The sequence below is a fragment of the Cantharellus anzutake genome, assembly GCF_015039405.1.
Source record: "Cantharellus anzutake strain C23 chromosome Unknown EI90scaffold_19, whole genome shotgun sequence".
NCBI classification, from domain to species: Eukaryota; Fungi; Basidiomycota; class Agaricomycetes; order Cantharellales; family Hydnaceae; genus Cantharellus; species Cantharellus anzutake.
In genome coordinates, this window is record NW_024066969.1 from 828,574 (window position 1) to 853,619 (window position 25,046).

At 49.3% G+C, this 25,046-nt stretch overlaps 6 protein-coding genes across 6 annotated transcripts; 2 read left to right on the top strand and 4 right to left on the bottom strand.

Moving 5' to 3' along the window:
• Positions 1–3,652: 3,652 nt before the first annotated feature.
• On the bottom strand, positions 3,653–6,139 carry EI90DRAFT_3122545 (aryl-alcohol oxidase-like protein; the record flags this gene model as incomplete). The annotated part of the gene is made up of 13 exons (XM_039063520.1): positions 3,653–3,739; positions 3,810–3,913; positions 3,977–3,997; positions 4,062–4,187; positions 4,260–4,577; positions 4,645–4,738; positions 4,804–4,991; positions 5,061–5,303; positions 5,372–5,507; positions 5,573–5,683; positions 5,741–5,897; positions 5,953–6,034; positions 6,088–6,139. 13 exons carry the CDS (start codon positions 6,137–6,139, stop codon positions 3,653–3,655), a joined length of 1,719 nt encoding a protein of 572 aa, XP_038917089.1.
• A 3,744-nt stretch (positions 6,140–9,883) lies between these two features.
• On the bottom strand, positions 9,884–11,701 carry EI90DRAFT_3054452 (uncharacterized protein). The gene is made up of 2 exons (XM_039060088.1): positions 10,589–11,701; positions 9,884–10,513 (listed from the first exon to the last, which is right to left on the bottom strand). The coding sequence occupies exons 1-2, from the start codon at positions 11,603–11,605 to the stop codon at positions 10,028–10,030; spliced, it is 1,503 nt and encodes a 500-aa protein (XP_038917090.1). The 5' UTR covers positions 11,606–11,701; the 3' UTR covers positions 9,884–10,027.
• A 290-nt stretch (positions 11,702–11,991) lies between these two features.
• Positions 11,992–12,564, bottom strand: EI90DRAFT_3054455 (uncharacterized protein). The gene is made up of 2 exons (XM_039060089.1): positions 12,293–12,564; positions 11,992–12,245 (listed from the first exon to the last, which is right to left on the bottom strand). The coding sequence occupies exons 1-2, from the start codon at positions 12,387–12,389 to the stop codon at positions 12,100–12,102; spliced, it is 243 nt and encodes an 80-aa protein (XP_038917091.1). The 5' UTR covers positions 12,390–12,564; the 3' UTR covers positions 11,992–12,099.
• Positions 12,565–14,353: 1,789 nt separating this feature from the next.
• EI90DRAFT_3054460 (uncharacterized protein) lies at positions 14,354–16,479 on the bottom strand. The gene is made up of 6 exons (XM_039060090.1): positions 16,191–16,479; positions 15,299–16,139; positions 15,062–15,236; positions 14,766–14,995; positions 14,690–14,700; positions 14,354–14,632 (listed from the first exon to the last, which is right to left on the bottom strand). The coding sequence occupies exons 1-6, from the start codon at positions 16,257–16,259 to the stop codon at positions 14,474–14,476; spliced, it is 1,485 nt and encodes a 494-aa protein (XP_038917092.1). The 5' UTR covers positions 16,260–16,479; the 3' UTR covers positions 14,354–14,473.
• A 1,641-nt stretch (positions 16,480–18,120) lies between these two features.
• EI90DRAFT_707231 (uncharacterized protein) lies at positions 18,121–19,540 on the top strand. The gene is made up of 4 exons (XM_039067977.1): positions 18,121–18,625; positions 18,734–18,916; positions 18,995–19,049; positions 19,146–19,540. The coding sequence occupies exons 1-4, from the start codon at positions 18,321–18,323 to the stop codon at positions 19,350–19,352; spliced, it is 750 nt and encodes a 249-aa protein (XP_038917093.1). The 5' UTR covers positions 18,121–18,320; the 3' UTR covers positions 19,353–19,540.
• Positions 19,541–20,748: 1,208 nt separating this feature from the next.
• On the top strand, positions 20,749–23,031 carry EI90DRAFT_3145403 (uncharacterized protein; the record flags this gene model as incomplete). Its single annotated transcript, XM_039065285.1, has 4 exons — positions 20,749–20,761; positions 21,356–21,860; positions 21,887–22,482; positions 22,535–23,031. 4 exons carry the CDS (start codon positions 20,749–20,751, stop codon positions 23,029–23,031), a joined length of 1,611 nt encoding a protein of 536 aa, XP_038917094.1.
• Positions 23,032–25,046: the final 2,015 nt, after the last annotated feature.

Sequence of the window (25,046 nt, forward strand, 5' to 3'; positions counted from 1 at the left end):
TCTTGCATGTCCACAATTCGTGGGAATTCTGCAAATATATTGGTGGGAATTCTGCAAATGTATTGACCACTTTTCTGCACGTGTCCTTTCCTCCAATGGATCTTTCTGGCTCATTTGTCCTGCAAACTCTGTAGCGCAAATTTAGGCCCCAAAGGTGCTGTGCACAAGATCCTCTGTAACCTAGGGTCACCATGACAATATGACATATAATTCAGACCACTTTCACTATAGTACCGCTCAGGCAGTAAGGCAAGCCACCTGGCCCCTCTGCAAACAATCGATTGTTATCTTGAGCGCTTGTAGCTAAAACTGTTACAACTATGTTAACTCAGACTTCAGACACCCAGTTGGCTCCTGTAAGTATGAGTTTGGCTCACTGCGCATTCGTCTTCACTCATTATTCCAATCTCAGTTCAAAACTCATGCGCATCTCTCCAGATGCGATTGTACGCTCTAGAAACCTTTCCTACATGCAATCCACATGTGTGCGACTCTCAGATGCGCACCTGTGCTGATTAAGCCGTTCTCACTCAAAATTCACACGCCCATGCGCACCTAGAAATGCACGCTTGTACCCACTCCGCTTTCTTCTCTGTGTTCACGGCTCCCCAGGCTCAGACCCACGACTTTTGGGCCTTCCACACACATCTTCCACGTCCCCCACCTGCTTTTTTTGGCAACACACATGATATTTGCACCTGCGCATGCTGAGAAACTCGTGCCAGCACATCCTAGTCCAGCCACACGCGATATTCATGCGCTGACGGCACTCTACCTGTGTATTTGCCCTCCGACACTCTCTCTCGTGCACAGCTGTGGAAACTCGCCATGTACTGGCTTGATGGTAGGGATATGATTCTGCCTCGGGGTGGTGAGGAATACTGGGAGACACCTGAACGCGATGAGGTGATAGAGAAGGCTCACAATGTGATAGGAGTCCTTGCTGACAATCTCAAGGCTTCTGTTGTTTTGGGTGATTGCACGCGGTGGTGGATTTCTGCATGTGAATATATCGACGCTGTCATTGGGATTGTGCGTCGCGAGGCTTTGTGGAGTTATAGGGACGAGGGTGTCGGGTATAACACATGTAAGGATGTGTTTGAGTGGCTGGACACCATTTAGGCTGAGTGGACTTCTATTCCTATGGTCCGCTTGTATGAGCTTGCACGCGAGCACTATCTGAAGTCCCTTCCAATGGATCTCATTGTCCCTCTAGCCTTTGCCACATTTCGCCCATCCCTTTCCCCTCTTCCCCTTGATCTTGTGGCCGACTCTGCACAAGCCGACAACGAGCCAGAATCAGATAAGAAAAACAAAGGTGGGAAAAGTACTTAGTGTGCTCTTGCCACCACAGGCGGCATCCACCAATCATACGCCAGTGTAAAGTGGGCATGAGACAACATGACACCAGTTGGTTTGATGGGGTATAGGAAGTGCAAAGTGCATTCGTTTAATCAGATAAAGCTAGGGGAATGAAGAGCATTGGCAAAGCTAACTGGTGGCAGGTAATGGTGAATGTAGCGTGCTCATGGCAGACAAAAAGAAAAGGGAAAAGAACACCCGTGTGCAGAAAGATATTACCAGTTTGAGGGAAAGATCGATGATGTTGGCAGAAAACATTCCTGTTCCACTAACTTCACATGCAAAAGCCTTATCATAAGCAAGGTCAGGGCTGCACAGCAGCCATTTCTAGTTTGGTGGAGGGACTTCTTAATTGAATAATCTCTCAGCAATACTTGGTTATCACACCACAGGAGAAAAGTGAGCGATCCTGAACCTGCTAGATAACTAGCACACACTCTAAGCGATAGAAAGAGCAGTTTGGTCACTCCTGTATTGAGTAACATTTATTGCAGAATTATTTTATTAGTAGTTTTCCTTCAGTAAATTATCAGGAAAATCACGTCCTACTGAAAAGTGGTAAATCTAGGTGTAATATTGACTAGAAATCATAGTAAAGTCAATATAGAATTTTATCCCTATACATCAGGTGAGATCGTTGGGGGGTGTTTATTGTTGTTTAGACAGTGAACAATTATATATTTTGGCAACCAAAACACAGTCAGTACGCCAATCAGCACAAACTCTAATATCGTTATTGGACATAGGAAACTGGTTACATAAGGTGATCCAGCTCCGCTCCTTCAATGCAAATGGGATTCCGGAGTGGAGGTCCGGAGTCGGGAGCATAGGTGTTGCATGCTCGTCTGGAAGGTGTCGAGGTTGAGGTTGGACCTGGAATGTTCCAGAGTCGGACTGAAGGTGGTGTCGGAGCTGGAGGTGGGATAACCTCTTGGGAGTCGGCAAGGAGAAGGTGATGGAAGGGAAGTATGGCTCCGGAGTTAGTTTCGGAGTTCCGGGAGCCCAGAGTGGAGGTCGGGATTGTATGGATATGACACTGATTGTAAATTGGCTTTCATTCATTAATGGGCACTGTGCAGGTGACTGCGATGCAAAGCATGCACTCTAGTTGTATTGTCATGTTGTCAGAATGGGAAAAAAGGACCCTAGGTTTCAGAGGACCCTGTGCACAGAGTGGGGCCTAAATTTACAGGACCTGCTACAGAGTAGTGGGAATAACTGGGGAACGCTGCCTGAAGCAGCAGATCCTGCTACTCTTGCAATTGCATGCATGTTCACTCTCAATGTTGCTATTGGTTGAGACAAAGCCGAGATTCGTTCTAAACCCACTGTGCACACACTCTGGTTTCAGGATCACGTAATTTACACTGCAGCATGCAATAGAACTGTATGGGGCAGAGAATGGACCCTGGGTTTGAGGGTCATACAGGACCCTGTGCATAGGACAATTGAGAAAAAAACATAGGACCCGCTACGGAGTAGTGGGAATTAACCGGGTCGTCTTCTATTCCAGAGGTTCTGGCATTTGCCGGGACTGTTGCCCCGCTAATCTGTTGCGTCTCCTCCTGCGTGCACACAAGCAGCCCATCATTGAAATGGACTAACTAAGGCCTGAGGCAAATGGGGGAACGGAACGTTACCGTCCCCAACCAGTAAGCTCTACACTACCTCAGCAGATTCCATCGATGTCCCTGAAGGTTTCCCTTGTTTGTCCTTAACCCGCTTCGCTATCTTTCCTTTCAAGCCCCCTCCTTCTGACCAACACTGTTTTAATGTATGTCCTAAGTTGCCACACTTAAGGTTAGTGCAGCGGAGTGCCAGAATTAGCAAACATGGCGACAGTCTCAGGGTCCGAATTAGGGAGTTTTTCTTCCGAGAGGATGTAATCGATGTTGTTCCTCTTCATTTGCATGAGGGCGATGGATTTGAGAGTGTGGTAGGATTGGGGAGTGGCGGAGATAAGGCAGAGGCAGCTTTTGTCTCCAATTTGGAGACCCAAGGAGGCGACCTTGAGCCGCGTGTCTTCCAGCAGTTCAGAGTCGTCAAAAAACCGTAACTGGCACACCTTTTGTTTCAACATTCCTTGTACCCCACTAATTCACGGTATCCGGCGTCCCAGGCGAGTTGTCCAATCTTGTATTTACATTATGACCACCACCACTAATACATGGGTATCCAATGTCTCAGATCACGGGCACAACTTAGCACTCATGTATGGCGATATCGTGCTCAGTTATTGCCTGCGCAGTTGATAACAACATACATTATGGGCAAAAAAAAATTCCGCCATTTACTTGTAATCCCCCACAATGATCTCCGAGGCAAGCTCTGCAATCGCATAGATTGGAATCTGAGGATGGGCTGTGGGTACGAAAGGCTAAAAAAACCACAGGTCATTAAGCGACATGATCCAGTTAAGGCAAAGGACAAAAAAAAAAGGCACGCACGAAAATACTAGCATCGACGACGCGAAGCTTCTTAATTCCCTTCACGGTTAGGTCAGGGTTAACGACACCCCCGGGACTGTCCTTAGCCGAAATGACAAGCGTGCCTAGTAGTGAACAAGAAGCGAGATCAAATTAGTCATTCGCTTAACCCAATAATCAGAACCTACTGGTAGGGTGGAAAGCGGAAACTGGAAAGATGAATGCAAACGTCAGCACTCCAGATCAAAATCCTCGTATCACACACACACACACCCGTATTGTTGCGAATATACTGTATGATCGCTTCATCCGTCTGTGCCTGAGCTAAAGGGCCCCATTCTCCCAAAACATAGTCTTTGAAAACAGGCGCAGTCAAGAAGTTTCGTGCGTGCTTGAGGGCTATGGAAAGAATAAACCTCAGCCTTGGCCACGCCTCTGGAGGGTGATGTTGTGAGGGAAGCCTAAGCTTACCGGCCACGGCAGTGTGGAGATCGGGCTCCTTTGTGAAGAGTGCAGGATCGATCACGGGAGCGTCGAAAGGATTGCTTGACCTAAGTTTCACGCTTCCCCTAGAGCTAGGAGACAAGTTGACAGTCGCCATAGTCATGAAATTCCCCTCCGAGGGTTGGGGATAGAGTGTACTCGCGAATCCGTCATCCATGATGAATTCAAAGTTTGGTGAATTTGGACCTGGGGAATCATCGACGACGCCAGGTTGCGACCAGATGGGATCATCAGAAGGCAAACGGAAGAACCCAATCAATTGAGCGATCGTGTTGGACAAACGGCCTAAAATGGATGGTTCAGTATGTGGTTGCTTCGCCTGAATGGGGAAGGGGGGGGGGGTTGATTTTACCAGTTTTGTTTGTGTCGTACAAAATTTCTTGTTGTTGAGCGAAGGCAGGATCATGGGAGAGCTCGTCTCTTGTTCCATTGTCATTTATATACCACTTTTTCCCGAAAAATATCAAGAAATATGACCTTCCAACCTAAAATTCAGGAGGCCGGAACTCACGTTGTTTAAAAGTAGTGTGTGGTCTTGCAAGTTCTTGCCCACTTCGGGGTGGTCCTTAACCACTTTGATCCCCAATGCTTCGAGTTCTGACTGTGGACCAACGCCTGAGAGCAGAAGGATTTGGGGAGAGTTGATGGAACCAGCAGAAAGAATGACTTCTTTAGAGACATGAACGACGGTCTTTGGGCCTAGAATCCAAATTACATCACCAGGCAATTAATAAAATCGTTCCCTAATGCAATCCAAGGATCATTTACCATTTGGGCCTTTGGTAAACTCAACGCCAGTCACAACTGGTACTTCACCCTCAGTGAACAATATTCTGGTGACTTGGGCGTTCCGTAACAAATTCAAGTTCGGTCGGGCCCCAACCGCTTTGAAGTAGTTTCTCGAAGCACTCCTAACGCCCGTTCCTATGGTTCCAAACATTCTGCCAATACCGAGAGGTTTCCCAGAGTTGGCGTCGGAGTTCCAGCTGAAGTCCGGGTGCTCGAATGCAGCTATGATTGGACATTGATATATATGAAAACATCCGTGCGACACAGAAATTGACGTTGATGAGGCATACCTTGTTTAACCCTGTCGGCGAAAGGAGTTGGGTAATTAGGAAGGGAGATGAGTATGGGGCCTTTGTCTCCATAGACGGCGGGATTATAATCCCCGGTGTAGTCGTGACCACTGGTGGGGAGTTTGCGGGTTTCGGACTAAGAGCGAAGGGGGGGAGGGGGCGGATAAGATTAAGTCGGAACGAGGGGACGAATGTCCGAACCTTTTGGGAGAATGAGAGGATATTATCCCACGACCAACGTTGATCGCCGGTGATATTGGCGATTCTGTCGTACTCTTCGAACGACCCACGAGTATAGAACATGAAGTTGATCTACATCAATATTGTGTTCATCATCGAGCCTAATAGAGATGGGAATCGCTCACTCACCATTGATGTCCCGCCGACCACTTTTCCACGTGGGAATGGGACTATTCTGTTGTTAAGGCCGATTTGAGGCTCACTCTGATAACGCCACAGCCCCTCTGTGCCGAACGCTGGTTGCGGAGCAAATACCGGGACATTCCACGCCGGAGTGTTTGGCGCGCTGTTTGGAGGAACAACTGAGAGTGCGATTCCGGCACAATACTAACCAAACTTACTCTGTGCCAGCCTCGAGCACGAGGACTTTGAAATCAGGATTCTCCGATAGACGCGTCCCGAGGACAGCCCCCGCGGTGCCAGCTGCATATTTCGTAAACACTGAGCGCAATCTCGGCAGATAGGTGGAAACGTACCCCCGATGATAATGAAATCGTAGAGAGCTTTCAGTGCATTCTCAGAGGACATGGCCGGTTCGAACTACAGGATGATGATCTTGTTTCCTCATCCCCTTATCTAAATACGCAAAGAACGCGGCATTGACCCTTGCAGATTTTTTTGCTACTGTGTATGGGCATTCGCCTGGGACAAGTAACGGGATTGATTGGTCATCTCGGCGTGGAGTTGGCCGGATCTCGCGGAGCCCTTGACTACGGGGGGCGGTGCAAAGTTGTAGGACCCCCAATGTCTATCATTCAATTGTTGATGTGATGTGATGAGTAGAGCCATATACGCGCAAAGCCGCTTGTGAATCATGTCAGTACGGAACCTGCTGAATCATTAGGCAGGTTACCAGCCTTTACTATTAGTACTAGCTGAATCATGCATCTCAATCGCTTGGATGTGAAACCCGACGTCACAACGGCTTAGTGTGCATGGTGTATCCAAACCCTCTCGCAGCTAGGTCACAGGCGAGTTGGTTAAAGCAGATGATATTCAGTTCGGATTCAACACATTTGCGAATTAAGATAAGGATCTCATTATCATGAACCAAAAGCGGGTGCCGAACGTCAAGGCCCAAGGGCGATGAATAGGAGATGGAGGGTTTTGGGGGAAAAGACTTTTGTAATAGATACAAAAGGGAGGGGGGGGAAGCACACTGAAGCCACCATACGATTTTTGCTTTTTTTTTTTTTTGGCAGTGAGACAACAGGTACGTGAATTCAATGTGAAATGAGTTGCTGAAAAAAAAATTCTACATGAATTTCATTTCCTATTACCATTTGATGCTTAGTCGACCTAAGCTGACGATTCAAATACCTTTCATATACAAGCGCACGGATTTTTGTTGTCATGTCGCGGAAGGTAGCTCGGTCAATCGAAAGGATGGCCGAGGGGGGGCTTCGAACGGGGCTGCCAGCAGCGAAAGTGGGGGCTTTCATGCATGGTGTAAAGACAGTGAACACATAACGAATAATTAGCGTGCCAAATATGGTCAGCCAGTATTGGACGGCGCGGTATTCATTCTGTGTACCTGACTAGGTGCCCCCCGCAAATATATATGGCGTACTAACTTAACTGAGGGAACGGGTACTGGGATGGGAAACGAATGATAAACATTGTAAAGGGCGGCGTGGCAGGCCCGTATCCGAGGAAAACGGCAGTGTGGTTGGAGAATATTAAACTGAGTATGGCACGAGGTCAGCTCGCAAAGAAGGGCCTAAGGGACTGAAGAACAACACTGATATTCAAAGGGGGAGTTGTGCTTATTGAACTAAACGGCCTCGGACCTCTCAGTCCCGTTGTTCGGGCGGAGTGATACGTTCCTGGCACATTAAATGCAGCAGGCTTAGGTAAATATTATAGAAGCCAGTAATCGTCCATTCAAGGATAGAATTTGGGACGGAGGGGGTCACAATGCTGGAAGGGGTGCAGGGCAGGAGCCGAGCAAGGATGGGATAAGTACAATATACGGGTTTGCTCGGCAAGCCCCCCGGGTGTTTCGGAGAACGGCGAGAATGACTATACTGTGCTACTTATTGTGAGTAAGCTCTGATATGGTGGTTGGGGAGCACGCTGTCACGGACAGCCCCCCCGAGTGATGATGATGATTGGCGTAAAATTGGAGGGAAAACGTGCGTTTGCATGCATTGGTGGGCTGATGGCGACATGGCATCATGGCGTGATGTAGAAGTTCCAGCGTTCGTGCGTAGCGGTGGGCGGGCCCGTTGACTGGAAGGCAGCGGGGTGTGTGTGTCGAGCTTCCTTTCTCAAGTGGAGGGGATGGCATGAGCGGATCGAATACCCCCTCCCCCCAGGGGGGGGGGGGGGGACAGGAATCGACATGGGGCATGTCGCAAGAAGAACAATCTTGTACTGGATGGACCAAGAATGATCTCCTTCACTGTGGGGTCAAGATATTGAAGCAGTGACCCGCCAATTTCGCCTACAGCTTGGGTTTGCTGACCAGCGTATCACAGAAAGGCTAATTGAGCGGCCAAGACCTTTAGGTCTCTGAATTCGCACTTGACATCGCCACTGCTCGGACGACGCTCCAAATGGACGATCAGGGGGGGCAAGTAATAATCTTTACCGTGACGTTCCACACTTACATTGTATCGCCCCATGGAATCATTTCAGAATCCATACATAGAGATGCTATGCAATGGAGGGGGGGAACACAGCCCGCATCGGTGGGAAAAACCTAATCTCGTAGTATCGCCCCTCGCTATAGGCTACGCCACCAAATTCACACTACACACATCGCATGGGGAACATTGCTGAAAGCGATGGGACATGTACACGTGGTCCAAAAAGACACCAGAGGGTACCTGATATGTTGCATGCCGAAGAACAATTCCGAGGGGGGGAAGTCGATCACCAGCATTCAGTCAGACAGCAATCATTGTCGCTTGGCAGACACTGTAGCGATAGCACTGCTAGTTATTCCAAGTCGCGTACCATTCGTTCGTCAATAATGCACAATATTTAAGTAAGGCCTAGTGTGGGAAGGTAGTAATGACAACGTTGTGGGTGTTTACGTCCACTGTATGTATCAACCAAGCCGCCACCGGAGCACAAGCCGAAGTGGGATCCACTTTGATTAAGAATGAATCCAGGTTATAGGGTTGCATATGGCTTCGCGCTTTCTAGGAATAGAAGCGATACTAATATTTACAGTAGTATATCCGTGTGAGCAGTCAGAACGAGCTAGTGACCACATTACCAGCCGTTGGCATGCCGAAAGAGTTCAATTGCTTAGCAGCGTCCAGGGCTCATTTGTGCTATATCGCACTTTAGGTGGGCCTCTTTCTCCTGTCGTCCCTGTTGCTCCATGCTCGCCATTTCGACATTCCCCATTTCTACATCTGCGCCTCCCGCTTCGCATCAGTCTTTCCATTCGAATTTTTAAAAGATAGACCAAACAGCTTCAGAACGAACTCGCGTGACGAACAGATGCGCTTAATTGAGCCAACAGTGCTAGTGCTAGTGCGCGCTACCAGCGAGAGAATTATTGTAGGCAGAGGCTCCTGCACCAATACATATAGGAATTCCAGTAAGCAAGTTGGCGACTGCAAATGACCCGGAAGTTGATGGAGAACGCATGCAAGAGTCAAGTCCAAGATTTGGTCCTTAACTGGGTTGCTTCACTTTAACGGGAGAGGGGAGCCAGGCCAAAATCGGACTTGAACAGGACGTTCCTGGTAATCTCCGCAATTCAAAAAATTCGCTGTTTTCCCACGATTACACTCGTTGCACCCAGTCTGACGGCGCTTGTTGTGCCGGACAACCCAGTGTGAAAGGATCAGGAACAGCAGAGATGTCAAACCATTGCCGTACGCTATTCGGGGCCGGCTCTAGCCTCCCCCCTTGACTAAACTTCGATATAAGTACTGCCTCAGTAGCGCAAAATCACAAGGCAGTGATGCTACCGTCGCGACCAAGTCGTGTGAAATAGAATATTAAGCCTCGAATACGGGAAGGTTAATGTAGTGCTTGACATGACGCCGTTGGTCCCCATGGAGTAACGATGAATGATTGTTTCAACCCTCCGATCGATCGGATCCCCAGCTGTTCACATGTATGTACAGGTGGTTGCGCCATCCATATATACAACAGTCTGTACGTAGACATATACACAGTACTGTACTGTGGGCATATATATCCCAAATACATGATGCAAGCAGCTAGCTCAGCATGTACGACTACATAAGATGGAAAGCTATACATATAGCTAACATTGAGCAAGTCAAAAATCATGCTACATGGTAGAAGAAGCAAATGATGTCAGTGATCGATCGATGATTAAAAACACAAAAAAATGTGCTTTGACGTGTGAACATGGAGCTAAAAGGGATGATGATGATGACGTGGAGGCAAGTTCTCAGGAAACACAAGACCCGACCCGAGGCCGCCTCATCTCAGTTCGTCAAATCCAAACCCACCTGCCCCAACCCCTACCAAATTCCTTCCTGCCCCACCATGATAAGGCGGACTATACGAAGCACAAGAATACGAATCAAAAGAAGATGGACTCGAGGGGTTCATCGAACTCAACGAGTCGTATCGCGTCGAGTAGGAACGCGAAGAAAGGGACCTGTGGTTGTAAGTGTGGGTTGGTAACCAAGTGTGGAAGGATGAGGTGGAAGAGGCAGTGCGGGATTTTTTGTTTGAGGAAGATGTGGATGACCAAGGTAACCACCACCGCCATAATGATGACGTCTCGTCATCTTCATCTTCGTCGTCGTCGTCGTCGTCGTCATCGTCGTCGTCATCGTCATCGTCGTCACTGTTGTCTCGTTGATAAGGATAAGAATTCCCCGGGTCATTTTGGTTCATGGTACCACGCCCAAATAACGATGATGAGGAGTTTTTTGCAGCAACACGTTTTGGATGTGCATCCTAGTAAAAGCATGAACCCAGTTAAGCTCCCTGTCTCACCTCAAAGCTCAGATCAGGAAGAAAAAAACAACGCACCTGCCAAATGATCGTCTGACCAATCTTCTTCCATTTCCCTAATCCTCCTTCCTCAGCAGTATGTTTACCCCAAATCCTCTTCTCCTTGGCTTCCCAACTTTCAATTTCATACACCCTAAAATCATCTTCCTCACTGAATCGGACGTTTTTTCTTACGTCATTATTGCGGTGGTGGTTGCTACCAATGTCGATTGGGATCGGCGTTGTTGATCCAGTGGGTGTAAAAGTTGCAAGACTACTTGAGGATGCTGAAGGGGAGATGATGGAAGAAGCGGAAGAAGTCAGGGAAGGAGTATCGAGAGGAAGGGGGACTGGAAGGGGAGGTGTGAGATGAGGTGCGGAGGAGGACGTCGTCGTCGTCCTGCCCGGGGATGAAGTTTTTTTGAGCGCTGAGCGAAGAGTCTGGATGTGGATGGGAGACGATCGCGGAGAAGAGGGAGGTGAATTCGTTGAGGTCGTGGAAGTTGAGTCCATGCTCAGAAGGCGTGTCCGCTCGGTGGGTGCCCGTGTTTGTGTTTGTGTTTGTGCCTGTGCTTGTGTTTCCGCTGGAAATTGAATATGATGAGTGGGCGATGAAGGGAGGAATGTCGGTGATCTAGGTGAAGCAGGCAACGTAGAAGTTGAAGGAGAAGATGAGAGCAAAGGTGAGGGTGAACCGAGGCTACCACTCATCCTTGTAGAAGGCAAAGTATTGCTGTCACCACCACTTCTATCTCTCCTTCCTTCCCCCCTTAGAATCCTTACTAACAGCCGTCCTAAGGCAAGTAGATGGCGAAGGAAGACGAGGAGTGTTGAGAAGGCTTGCCCGAGCGTATGGAGGATTTGTGAAGGCAAGGGCACCGCCGTCGATGTTGTTTGCTTTTCGAGATCGTCGAGATCGTGGTCTGCATTGATGGTGGTAGTGGTGGTGGTGGTGGCAAGCATGGAGGTAGAGGTGGGTATCGTGTGGCAATGGCGCGGTGAGCCCGATGATGATGATGATGATGATGATGACAAATACGTCGATGTTTGATCCATTATTATAAGCACACGGTGTGTCTAACACTTCTAAACGACAGAGAGCGCCTAAGATCCTTTTCCTTTTTGCTGCGAGCGAATCAAAGTGTGTGTGTGGGAGGGAGGACGAGCTAACTTTTTTTCTAAGCTGTCGGAACGTCTAAGGGTTATCGTCTACACGAGCGCGTGCGGGGGGCGTGTCAACCTTGTGAGCTCTATATACGATCAATGCAAGAAGCGAGCGTGTCAGCAGAGGAAGAGAGAGAGAGAAGGGGGGGGGTGTCGTCCCCAGAAGCTAAGGACGATGTTTTTTTTTTTTTTTTAGAATTTGCGATGAAGGTTGGCTTGAAATGGTAAATGACTCTGACTTACCTCCACGCGTCATCAATTGAGTTTGACGCCACTAGTCTCATTCAGGAATATGGGTTGGCGGCCTAAACATGCAGACGCCTGGATCATGCAACAAAGGAAAGGATTACAATAGGCGGGCCAATGATCGAGCGCGAGTCAAAAAATCAGCGCTCGTTTCTGATTTGTCCGCGACTGAAAAGACTTATAAATAAGCGACCGGATCTTGATTTTGCTAACACCCCTTGTACAGTACTTGCTCTAGGCAGGATACCAGCCTCTATCGATCTATAGATAGACCTGTGCGCGATATGTAAGTAAAAGCGCTTTATGTATGTACATAATGCTCAGGCCGACCAGGCACGGATGGCTGCAGTGCGCTCAAACCCGCGCCCGGCCGGCACTGGCAATCTCGGCGCTGACCCAAGAAAGAAAAAAAAATTAGACTCTCCCTCATTCACAACTACTTATTTTCCGGGATTCGAGCATGCATGGAGGGCCGAGGACATTTGGGCGAACGGGGGGTTTGCGTCAACGGACCTAAAGATACCTTGACAACAACCTCCAGCCATATTCCCAATTGCGAGTTAATCACACCACCCCCAGGACCAAAGAGCCTGCTGCAACACGACTATGACAGGCTAAGGGTTGGGGAATTGGCCGAAATGGGTTCGCACTCTATGAGTTCAAGGGTAATATTGCTGGGGAGATTCGGATTCAGGCCAAGTTCGGTTGTCTAGTAACGCGATGTTGTTGAGACTGCATGCATGGATGTGGCAGCTAGAGAGGCTGTCGAGCTGGGTGAGATTCGACATCGAGTCCATGGCTTATGCCGAACTCTTTTTGGGATTATTCCTTCGGCCCGGCGAGCTTTAGGTTATGCTGAGCTGTTGGAATATGCGATGTGAGTGATATGTGTATGCACGCACGGTCAGCTCTATGGAATAGAATGATTTTTGTTCTTAGGTTCTCCGGCCGAGCCCATACGGAGCACTCGGCGGCACTGGAGTGGCTGTCATCAGCTGTCCACCCATGTAAGCGTAAAAGTATGGCCAACTAGTGTTTGATCATATCATATACGATTTTGCGCTGTTGCGCGTCACAAGTACTGTAGGCAGTGCGGCGGACATGCATTATTCATGCACACTCAGCGTGCAGGGGGGTCTCCCTTGTGACGCTTGCTACCGTGTTTCGGTCCGCGGAATTAACAGTGACGTTGCTGTGATCCGTGGTTCCCAGCGTCCTCGACTGCAAATCACTCTAACACGCGCGGGGGGCGCGGGATCACGCAGCCACAGTGGCCTATCAAGCTACCCCTCTTAAGTCCCAAGACATTTCAATGCAAGATGTGCTTTACCATCGCATCCTCACCTCAACGCCATGCTTGGCTCGTCGTCATTCTTCCCTTCCGTGTTGCCAAATTCCAATGACATGCACCGCAACTTTTTTAGCTTACGATTCAAACTAGCCCATTCTGCTCCGACACGGATTTTTGTCATGCAATTGTACAATGCCAATCTGACGTGCTAGGATAGTCGCTCAGCTAGCTATTCCCTCTACGTACGTACAAAGACTTATCATCTACTTATGCGTTGCGAGCTGCCGCCAAACAACTGACCGCCCTCTCTCTACCCCGGCACCGGGCATACAGTGACCTCTCCCCATCCCAAGGTGATCCGTAGCCGTCGGCTTTCCTTTACAATCCCCAACAAGCTTAGGAATACTTTGCGCAATGCCCAGTCTCCATACTGACAGGGGTGCGGACCAACATCCGGAACGTGGAGCGCCCTTCCACATCGGAGCCCACGCTCTTTGGGTCCCCCTCGTACCGAGCTTCGACGCGATCCCTACTGTGCTTCTGACATTGCTCCAGGTCCTTATTCTATGGTTGATGGGAGTGCGTCACTCACCGCCTTTAGCTCTACCCTGTGCGGACACTGGCAGTTACCAAAGCATTAAGCGACGAGGTCAAAAAGACTTTACATGCTATTATCCTGGAATCATTCCAATTAACCAAACTGATGAAATCCGGAAGTCGGTGCCGCTCGCCCAATTGCATATTCCAGCTTGCGGGAGGTCATGTCTAGAATCACTATCAGAGGGTCAAAATGCGCGCGAGCACACAGTGAAAAAAGGAACCTCTACCCGAACTTGCACCAGTTCATATGGAACATAGCGAGTTCGTTGTCTGTCGTGCGAAGGGTGGAGTCTGTCACACTTATCTGGAGACTTAATGCTCTGGCGGCGGCTATCATTGCTACCGCAAATAGGATCGGTGGAAGCTAATCATATTGATACAAGGTATGAAAGTATACGATTGATTGACAACGAAGAAATGGATTGCCCAACGACTGGTAAGGTGTGAGTGAATGGCGGTAGTTGTACAAAGATGCAATACAACGACATCAGCAGCGTGAAACAAGAGGTCAACAATGGCCGATGTTCCGATTGCCTGTGAGGGAAATGGACATTGGACGCGGAGTGTAGCCCTGCAAGCTTGACATCGATGATGAGGCCTGGTCATCCCATTACGACCGGGATTTAATCGAATAAGATTTCGTCTGGAACTTCACCAGGGCGTTCAAAGAGTTTGCCATAGCACCTTGTCCACTTTTCCGAATAGTGTGCGTATGGGTTCGTCGCGTTCAAGTAATCGCCACACAAAAAGCAATAATGTTGTCCACACTGTGCACACATCATCTGTAGGACCACCAGTCATTGGTAAGGATAGACCGGCCATGATGCCATCAAACTTACGTGATTACAACCTGTGATTGCGTTGGGGGAAAATAAATTAACAATCCTTTCAACACGGCTCCTGGAACACGCTTACCATAGGATTTTTCGCACCGCGTATGACACTTGGGACACCCAGTAGTGAATTCTTCGATATATTTTTGGCTCATTTCCTCTTCCTCCGCCTTGGCAATCATCCTCTGGAGATTCTTCCTTCCAATCGACCTTTCCAGGGCCTTCCTGCGCTGTGAGCTTTCCGGCAAGGAGCGGTATTCTTTGAGGATGGCCGACGTGCTGTGTGTCTCGCACGGTATCAGCGGTCCATGCCTATTGTGATCAAAAGTCGCGGTCAGGTCACATAACCCAAAACATAAGTATTTGAGACGATCTGACCATGATTTGCGACAAAACACACAAAAGGAATACCCACATCCTTCGCACATGCGAAATTTAAACCATCCAATCGAATAAGCGGAAAGTTCCTCGCCTGGAGAGTGGTCGTTTGCGGAAGCTGGGGGCCGGACGGGAGCTTGACAGAACTGAAGTGGACAATGCACAATTGAAGGATCTGAAAGTGTGAATCCATTCAAAATTTGAGCTAGACTACTCGTCAGCATGGAGTAAACACACCTCGTTCAATATCGCGTTTCACTTTAAGCCATTTCCAGCGCGTCACCTCCTCATCCGTGAGGACTCTCCTCACATCTTCCTCTGCAGCTTCACTGTTGGGCTCATTAGCTTGGGCATTCGAATTTGCGGATAAACATCTTGTGTCAGGACACTTAACCTGACCACAATCGCCCTCGCGCACAGCCATACCCCACCCTTCTCGCAGGCATCCCTTACAGAAGATATGCCCACATGAGAGTTGTATACACGCCGTTCCCTTACGACTCTCGAGACATATCAAGCAGAAGAAAGTAGTCCGTGCAAACGATTCCTCGCCCATCCGCGCGTCATGCCACCGAAGCAAACCGGCCATTGCCTTAGGAGCTGGGTGTGTTAAGCTGATGGTGGCCGACGAAGAATCAGCAATGTGCAACGTGTGGTCTAAAAATGAACCATCTAGGATGACTTCTGCGATACGCCATAAAACACCCTCGCCTAGCCCTTTTTGCTCGACCCACAAGTCATAGAAACTCCGCATCAATGGGAGCATCAGCGAAGAAGGTAGCCACGAGTGTGCGAAATATGCTGAAATGATGAGAGGGGGGTCATGCAATGGATATGCTGAAGAAAGACGCAAATCTAAGATCAAAGGAGGAAGGTGCGAAACTACCAACACTTCCTCCAATGATTCTGGAGTCATAGTGGATGTTGAGGAATCTTGTCCAGGGCCAGACGCCGGTGGGGGTTCAAACTCAACTCTGATGGGCTGCTCTCTGCCAAGACTGATAGGTAGTTCGAGTTTGATTAGAGTACCCCCATCTTCTGAGGACTCCAAGCGTGTTATACAGTCCGGATAAATCGCCTAAACGAAACATCTATGTGCATGCTCCGAGTAGAGTGAAAAGGTGCCTACTTCCAGTGCCAACAACTCATCTTCAACGATGCTCCGACATGTTTCACCACCGTATGCAGCACCAGCCATGTGTGCCTTCTGATAGCTCGACTTCTGTCGTAGAATTAGCAAGCACGGGTGGACTGTGTTGTGGTGACAGATAAGACTGCGGCGATAAATGAAGAGAGTCTGAGAGGAGCCAATATTCAAATCGCAGCAAGTCCGGCTAGGCGCTTGTAAAATGACTCGGACGCCCACTGTCTGCCAGTGGCGGATAGTAAGTACATCGAAGGACAGAAGCTGTTATTGGTTATTTGTAGCGGAGCCAATTGCCATTCATGGAAGGAGAACATACTTTGCTCTGACTCAGGTACATGCTCGATCAAGAGAAGATTATAATGAGACCGATGCATGCGTAGGATCCATTATCGTGTGCGGGCGCAAGTCCCGACGGTCGTCGGCCTCTATTAGTGCCACGTTGCTCCGCAACCATCACACCCAAGCCGAATGTCTGGAAAAAGAGGACACCGCCATCAGCGAACCACTTCATAGATCCACGACACGATGTTGACTTTTTTTGACCACAGAGATGCACAGGTAATCAGAAACTGAGTCTTGTTGTAAGACGACATACACAGCTAACTCAAACAAGCCTCGAAACCTGAAGTCCTCATTTTTATCGCTCGCTCTATGCATCTCTTCGATGCACTTGCCTAATGTCCTGATGTCCTCTCCATCCACACACAAATTAAACAGTAATCAAATTTGATTCATACACCCTCGATTGTTCGCACGCCTTAATTTGCTTCACAACCATCGACTAGGCTCTCTCAAACCGCGCCACGACTGCTTTATCTTCGCAATTCCTCAGCAAACGGAGCTTTCGCAATCCTTTCGAGGCTCAACTCTTTTCTGACGGAGGGACTACCGATGATCGAATGGGCGCCTTCCACGGGAATTACAGCTACGCTGGATACTGTCTAAGTGAGATGCATTGCGGTTTTTCGGTTTGGCTTCTGGGTGATCAAAATGTTGGCGGGAAAGATGGCCGGACCAGTCTGAGAGCGCACCCGGGTAAAAAAAACAATATGTTGTGCGATGCATTCCCATCTCGAATGGCACGAAGATCCCACATGCTGAGGGTGCTAACAGGCCGCCTTTTCCGGGCTTGTTTACTCGTCCACGTACGCCGCCTGTCACGGCATTCTTCAGATCAACCAGAGTGTCAGCAGGATCCAGGACATCGAAACAAGAGTAGTCAGTGAGAGCCTAGATACCTACGGAAGTGATTACAAGGGTCGTACTTGGACAAATGATTTGAGAAGGATGTTCAGATTTCACTACGCATTATAAATCTGGTGCCCCTGCCATTCTGACAGAGTGCAGGAGTATCGCTCTCGTGTACGAGTCGAAGTTCGCCTGATAGCTTTGGGAAGTCTCGTGGACCATCTGCCGATACCGGATAATGCGCACAACAGACCCATCCTGGATGTCACACTCAGAAAGTGCCAAAGTGGAACGGACTCCTGCCACCCCTCGAACAAGAGGCGCTGCTCAGAGGGTGGAATGCCCATCATGTACTGTTTATCTTTATCTTGAGATCGTTGATCGTATCGTTTCTCTCGATATAGAAACCGTACGTCCCACTCGGCCTGTAGAGATGGGAATGGTTTAAGAGGTGTCGCATGACGACGAAGACCCTCGTCTTAACGAGGAAGATGCATTGTACGACGGAGTTGATTAATGGAAAGAGTTGGCACATTCTGTATGTTGTTAGTCAAGAGGGTACAACCGTCCTCAGACTCCGTTTATTTTTTTTTGGTGGAACCTTCGGTAGCTTTCGCGGGCGAGATGCCTGAAGGTTTGTAGGGAAGGGCGGAGCCTTCCAGAGGGCAGTGATGATGGTGACGTAGGCTGAAAGAGCTTTTGGACCTAGCTTCTGGTATTCATCCTTTTGGGGACTGATTTAACTCCCCATAAAAGGCAATTTTCCTGTCACTGATCGGACTTTGGGTCCCGATTCAGGGTCCATTTTGAGAATGCCTTGCAAATGATCACTGTCAGCTCAAATGTGACCCCACAAAAGGGCCGGCCACAGCTTGTCGTTCAACTCTACGTCGGCCACCGAGCGTCTACAGACAAGAATTGTCAATGGCCATTGTGACATCTATCATTCTCGAAAGGAACTATCGCGTCGACATTATTGTGGACCTCGTGAGGCTCTTTGGCCCTCCCATTCTCATATTTTCAGCGGTAGTTTCCTTTATCGTTCCTCGCACAGTTCTCGCTGCGAATTTTTCGCGGCCTCTTCTCTATGTGTTGATAAGCGTGTTGTACTGGACTGCAAAAGTGCAAATTACCCAATGGAGGTACCGTCAAGAGGCCAAGAAACTGGGTGCGGTCTGCTTTCCTAAACTTCGGGGGAAATGGCCTGGAAACCTGGACATCATTTATCTGTACGTCTATGTCTAAACAAACCAATCCACTACATTAACTATTTTCATCTGAAAAAAAAACACACACACATTTGTTGTTTCTGCTCCCCCCGTCCCGGTTATGGACAGTGGGATGCGTTCACTCAAGGAGGGATACATCGCCGACTCTGAGGAATTTTTCGGCGATGGCGACACATTCAATATGGGAGCGTTCTGGACGAATATCTATGTTACTAGAAGTCCTACCTTCATACAACACGCACTAGCGACGGAACCTGACTTCTTCCCCATGGGAGAAGACCAGTGCACCTCGTGAGATCCTTTAATATATCATTTCTCCTTTTCTGCCGGGGACCTCATTTCATTTCATACATCGGTCTTGCCTGGTAGGCTTCACGGAATGTTTGGGAATGGTATTTTGGCAACTGATGGCGCTGAAGCTAAGGTACGTAGAGGAATAATGAGACCTTTTTTTGGTACGTGAAAGAACATTGTCCCAGTACATCATGAGCTCACCATCCCTCCAACTGACATGTCATAGCCAAACAGCGTGTCCGGGACTTCGACCTTCTTGATCGCTATGCCCAGAAGGCCCTCGCTCTCATCCATGAGAGGGCTCAATCTGGCCAATCCATCGACGTTCAAGACTTGTTCCAACGTTTCACTATCGACATTGCAGGAGAATTTCTCTTCGATACGACAGAACTTAACACTCTTGACCTACCGCTCCCCTTCCAGGACAAGTTAAGCCTGGTACAAGAGGAACTCTCGCGGAGGGACCTTATGGTGGAACAATCCACGCCATTGACAGGCTTCAGGATATTTCTGTCCTTCGTAGCCTTAAGGGGAGGGCTTGGGGGCTTTTCGAGTTTTTGAAAGACGAAACGAAGGAGCACAATAGGGTCGTTGATCGATTCATTTTACCGCTCGTTGCTAAGGCTTTGGAGAACAAGAAGAAGAGAGGGAATCAGAAGATCGATATTCAGGATGGGAAGTTCATCGACCATTTGGCGGATTCGATGGATAACGCTAGATTGATTCGCGATGAGGTAAGTACGACGTTCGACGTGGAAACCTTCAAGCTTTGGAGAAAATCCACCCTCCCATGCGTGGCTGGGATGCTCAGTGTGTTCATGGACTACGCAATAGTTGTTCAATGTCCTCTTGGCATCTTGGGATACTTCAGCGTCAACGTTAACCTTTGCACTCTATTTCCTATCCATATATCCTGAAGCCGCAGCCAAGTTGCGAGACGAAATAACCAGGATTCTTCCAAGCGGATCTCCTACACTCGATAGCATCCGGAAAATGACCTATTGTGAGTCTTGCGCGCGCGCGCGAACCTTTTCACAGTGTGAAGGCTAGCTGATGACACCACACTAGTGCGTGCCGTTCTCAATGAGACATTACGTCTCTTCCCTCCAGTTCCAACGATCCCTAAGGCTTCCAGAACGGCCTGTCTCGTACCTGGGGATCGCACGACAAACGGGAAACCAGCGTACATCCCTGCGGGAGAGGAGACGATTCTCCTATCTGTATTCGCTCTTCACCGAAAGAAAGATGTATGGGGGGAAGATGCAGAGCTATTCGTTCCGGAACGTTGGATCGATAAGGATGGAAGGCATAAAGTTTTGCATAACTCTCGTGCATTCTATCCGTTTGGCGCTGGGCCAAGGGCTTGTTTGGGTCAGGTAAGATGACGTTGATGACTATTTAAAGATCATTGCTCGGCTGTGGGAAACTGGCTAACGACGCTGCTGTATTATGCCTTGCAGGAGTTCGCATATAACGAGGCAAGCATCAGTACGTATCATATTCTATCCAAACGCTTTTCATCGTTTCGAATGGTTTTACTGATCACTGGGTGGGGTGTTCTGTTATCTGCGCAGTGCTAATTCGTATCCTTCAAATATGCGACACCTTTACATTACGCCAAGAACAAGATGCTCCCCAGGGTCTTGCCCACCGGAGTCATGGAAAGGGGCTCCAGGAAGGAAGGGAATTGAGCAGGTTTGGCCCAAGACGGCTATCACCTTATTTGTCAAGGTAAAACATAATCTCGCCGTTGACAACAACGCAACGGGATGTTACACAGCGGATCCTCACCAGATTTTCTTTTGGTTTAGGGGGGTTGTTGGGTCCAGATGGGCCTCGCATGTACTAGTTAAATGATGGTTTAATAGAAGTACATTGTTGCCACGCTATCACACCGGTATGCCCGTCCAGCTGGACATGATGGGGTGGCCGCATCAGAATCTACAGAACATCCGGATGCCGGGGCAAAAAAAAAACCACGGCAGGCCTGGATCTCTTTTTTGCGTTGCCGTTGGAACCGGCATCGGTGTTAGCTGCAAGTTGTAAACCAACACGGGCTATCGGTTACATAAACCCGGGAGCTGCTGGCGTAACTAGCTGTGCGTTATTTGATCGATGTGGTTGTATTTCCATCAAGTCAGACCCAGTTTACGCACAGCCGCAGAATTTGCTTATGTAAGAGTTACGAGGCCGTTGGCCGACCTAAATACATATTACATATCACGAGTCAGCGTTTTACTGTCTTCCCCGTACTTACCTTCTCGTTTTCTCTCTCAGCCACCGTCTACCAGTCAGCCCTTTGGCTTTTTTCTGTCTCCTCGTATTCACCTTTTCGCGTTTGCTCTCTCGTTCCAGTGAATTTCGACAGCGAATTCTTCAGCTCATGCGTTGCCGTCGCTCAGCAAGAGAGCACGGGGTTGCGTGTCTCTCCCGCAGTTGGCGACTTCGATCTCACCAAGACCAAGGATATCCTGGAAGACATCCCCCCTCAGTCGCCCCTAATTTCCAACTCCTACCCTGGGGCTTTCTCTGACTTCTATGGCTTCCCTTCTCATCCCATCTGCGTCTACCGTACGGGCGACGAGTGGCCAATGCCCAAAGGCCCCCAGGCGCAGCGTGTGCCGAGGGGGGCCAGGCCCGTCTGCAACCACCCAATCCGAGCCTTGTGGCGCACACTAGGTGAACAGGTGTACAAGTTCCTCGATTCCCTTGAAGTCTTGTGGTCGACCATCGATCCTGTCCGCTTCGCCGAGGAAGAAGGGGAAGCCGGTCCCCTCTATCTCTGGGTGGGCGTCATTCCTAGGTCTCTCTCCCTCGAGGTCGCCAAGGTCGCAGCCGTCGGCTGCAAGAAGATCCTCGCTGCCGCTCAGTTCCCTCACGTCGAGATCGCTTTCAGGGAGTCCGTCTTCACCCGATCCGCTGGCCCACAGCTTCTGAACCAGTAGACCCCACCGCCGACATTCGTAGCCCCTTCACTGGCACTCTCGGTGTTCAGATCGCTCCCCGAAACACTTCTCACTTCGAGGGCACCGGTGCTCTGTACCTCTGCGAGGGCGGCCAAAGCAATCGGGTCTTCCTCCTGACCACCCGCCACGTTGCTCTCCCGCCGAGCGTACACCACAATGAGCTCTATGAGCGCAAGAGGACCAGCCAGCCTCGTCATGAGGTTCTCATCCTCGGCAGCAAAGCGTACCCAGACACCCTCGAGGCCCTGATGGCTGACATCGGGCGCGAGCTTATCTTTGTCGATCACTTCAACAGGGAGCTTGCTGCGTTAGGGGAAGCCGTTGAGGGCGAGGACGCCACGGTAGCTGAGGTGCGCCAGGAGTTTAAAGGCAAGTTGGCAAAGGCGGAGAAGACGATCATGACCGTAAACGCGTTCCACAGTGACATCGCCAAGCACTGGAGCACGGCGAGCCAGCGCGTGATCGGTCACGTCATCTATGCCCCTCCTATTTCCGTCGGTACCGGCCCCAAGCCATTCACCGAAGATTGGGCTTTGATCGAACTCAACCGCGACAAGATCGATTGGAATAATTTCAAGGGCAACGCCGTGTATCTCGGTCCGTCCCGATCTATCTTACAGAAGTCATCTAGTCAGACTATTATATCCAGGAAACAAGATTTCGGCCCCTGACTTTGTCCTCAAGATGCACCCTCACCCTGAGGGCCGCTCCGCCTTCAAGTATCCGGTTGGCAGTCTCCTGCATGTTAAGGGCATCGTCAAGGAGGAAATACGCCAGCCGACCTTGCTCGACGCAAATGGAGAGGAGTGCCTTATCGTCATCAAAAACGGTAAGAGCACTGGTATCACCATTGGTCTCGGATCCGATATAGAGTCCTTCATTCGAGTGTACGACGAGTATGGCATTAAGTCGACATCGATGGAGATTGCCATCCACCCCTACAACCACAAGGACGGTGCATTCTCCGCCCCTGGGGATTCGGGGTCCATTGTCGTTGATGGGCTGGGACGTATCATCGGCCTGCTTACCGGCGGTTCCGGCACGACTGGCTCTACAGACGTGACCTACGTGACGCCGTATTCCTGGGTCGAGGAGCAAATCAAGAAGGCGTTCCCCGACTCCTACCTCTACCCGATCAAGGGGTAGGTTGCGACATCAACACCATGACATCGGCGAGGCTGGCGAGGCGTCTCGTTACTTTTCCACCTATGCGACTTCTTCTCTTTCCGTCACACTCCTTTATCTGTCAGTTGTCGCTGCCGACGTGGTGGACTATTGCTTAGGTTCGTCTCTTTCTTTTCCTCGCATTGAGGACTTTGACGTCTTAGGCCCTAGCATAGTGGACTCGTTTTTTTGTACAACTAACGGTTTTTTACTAATGGTGTAGGCCCCAGACTCGTCAGCTTGTCTCGTTTCCTTCCTCCCTTCGCGCAATTGACGACCTTGACGTCCAGGTCCCAGACGACTAGCTGGACTGCCGGACAAACTCGTGACCTTCGAGTGGCGTCTCCTGGGCATATGCGGACATTCGATTAATTGGTCCTTGTACGGTAGCATCTCGTTTTCTCTCGGACAGTCGCAACGTAACTTTGTATAATCACCCTCCACCACTCCTCGATCGCTTGTATGAACCTTGTATCTTGAATTGATTTCGTGTTTGAATTGCGCGCGATAATCCAAGGTTCAATACCTAAGTAAAGTCGACTTGGGCACTTGGTACTCTGGCGCTACGTAGTGCTTGTCTCTCTTCTCGCTCACCACTTCACCGTCGCGACTAAAACTCCAGTTTTTAACTTCGTCTTACGACTTCACCCCAATATAAGTACCACCGTTTGCAGGATTTCGGATACCGAAGCCAATGAGATTACCGCTAAGGCTTTGGAATATCATGTCGGACAAGGATCTACGTCGCCCGACTAAACTCGACTAAGATGATAACCGATACGTCAAAACCACATCTTTTTGGCAACAAGTTCAGTACTTCTCCACCAAGCTAGGACGACTGCAGCTCTATCTCTATTCACGACTCGACAACCCGACGTAACGGCCGATCTCTTTGCTAGATATTATGCACGTCTATTTGATAGGAGCTGATTTTAACAATGACGAAGTCCTTCGTATACTACCAACTTCGCTCATACAACGACGTTTGTACAACGTCGCTCTCTATATAAAGACGTAAGCACGTTAGCCCTTGTTACTAATAAAGTATCAGGTCTTTCTTGACTTTCTGAATATCGTATACGCCTAACGACATCGACTAACGATGTGAGGCGGACCTACTGAACGGCCTCCACCCATCTCTTAGCTGCAGAGTAGCTAGTAGTACTTCACCAGCCCTAGTCCTTCCTCCACCATGCAATGATTCAAGGCCATTGCAACCAGCTTATTGCTTCGGGTAGGCGTCGAGCTTTAGGTGGGTATTCCAGCCTAATCAGCCAACCGTTTTGCGTTGCTCAACACTAGAGGGTCACCCTCGGCCCCACGAGCCTGCAGTAGTCCCTGGATGAAGTGGGGGGCCTGTTGCGGTTGGTTATGTGAACAGAAGTGTGGAGGCCTGAATATTGTCATTTAGAATGAACTGAACAGCGCTGGAGGGGAGAATTGCACATGAAGGGGTGGCCGCATCAGAATCTGCAGAACATCCAGACACCCTAAGTGGATCCCACACCCATCGCAGGGACTTGAGCGTCTGGATCATGATATATATAGGGAGGTCGAGCTGAAAAAAAAAGAAGCCTCGAGTGCTGCAACAACATCACGGCCGGTGGGCCTATAGGCCCAGATCTCTTTTGCGTTGCGGTGTTGGAACTGGCATCGATGTTAGGGGCAAGATCGGCACAAACTGAAGAATGCTATTTGGGTTTTATATATATTGAGAAGGAACGGGAAAGAGTTGTTGATGAGCTCCATTCATTGGAAGATAGAGCACGTTCATTCCATGGGTGGTCAAACTCAAGAGCTGTTTGCTCATGGCGTGAAAAGCACTAGCTGATGTACCTCTGTGGGGCATTATCTTCATTTGATCGGTGTTGATAGGTGTCACGTCGCGATCATGTCATGACAAGACGCTCAGCAGATATACGTGAAGTTGTCCGAATTTGATTGTCATTATTGTCATGCATGGATCACACAACAATAACGGATAACAACGCCCCCCC

Coding starts and splice junctions, on each gene's coding strand:
- EI90DRAFT_3054452 (XM_039060088.1), bottom strand. CDS start 11,605: ATGGATCAAACATCGACGTATTTGTCATCATCATCATCATCATCATCA. Junction 10,514..10,588: donor GTCAGACGATCATTTGGCAG/GTGCGTTGTTTT, acceptor TGCTTTTACTAG/GATGCACATCCAAAACGTGT.
- EI90DRAFT_3054460 (XM_039060090.1), bottom strand. CDS start 16,259: ATGGCTGGTGCTGCATACGGTGGTGAAACATGTCGGAGCATCGTTGAA. Junction 16,140..16,190: donor ATGAGTTGTTGGCACTGGAA/GTAGGCACCTTT, acceptor TGTTTCGTTTAG/GCGATTTATCCGGACTGTAT. Junction 15,237..15,298: donor GAAACGCGATATTGAACGAG/GTGTGTTTACTC, acceptor TCACACTTTCAG/ATCCTTCAATTGTGCATTGT.
- EI90DRAFT_3054455 (XM_039060089.1), bottom strand. CDS start 12,389: ATGAGGGAGAGTCTAATTTTTTTTTCTTTCTTGGGTCAGCGCCGAGAT. Junction 12,246..12,292: donor CGCACTGCAGCCATCCGTGC/CTGGTCGGCCTG, acceptor GCTTTTACTTAC/ATATCGCGCACAGGTCTATC.
- EI90DRAFT_707231 (XM_039067977.1), top strand. CDS start 18,321: ATGGCCATTGTGACATCTATCATTCTCGAAAGGAACTATCGCGTCGAC. Junction 18,626..18,733: donor AACCTGGACATCATTTATCT/GTACGTCTATGT, acceptor GGTTATGGACAG/TGGGATGCGTTCACTCAAGG. Junction 18,917..18,994: donor GGAGAAGACCAGTGCACCTC/GTGAGATCCTTT, acceptor CTTGCCTGGTAG/GCTTCACGGAATGTTTGGGA.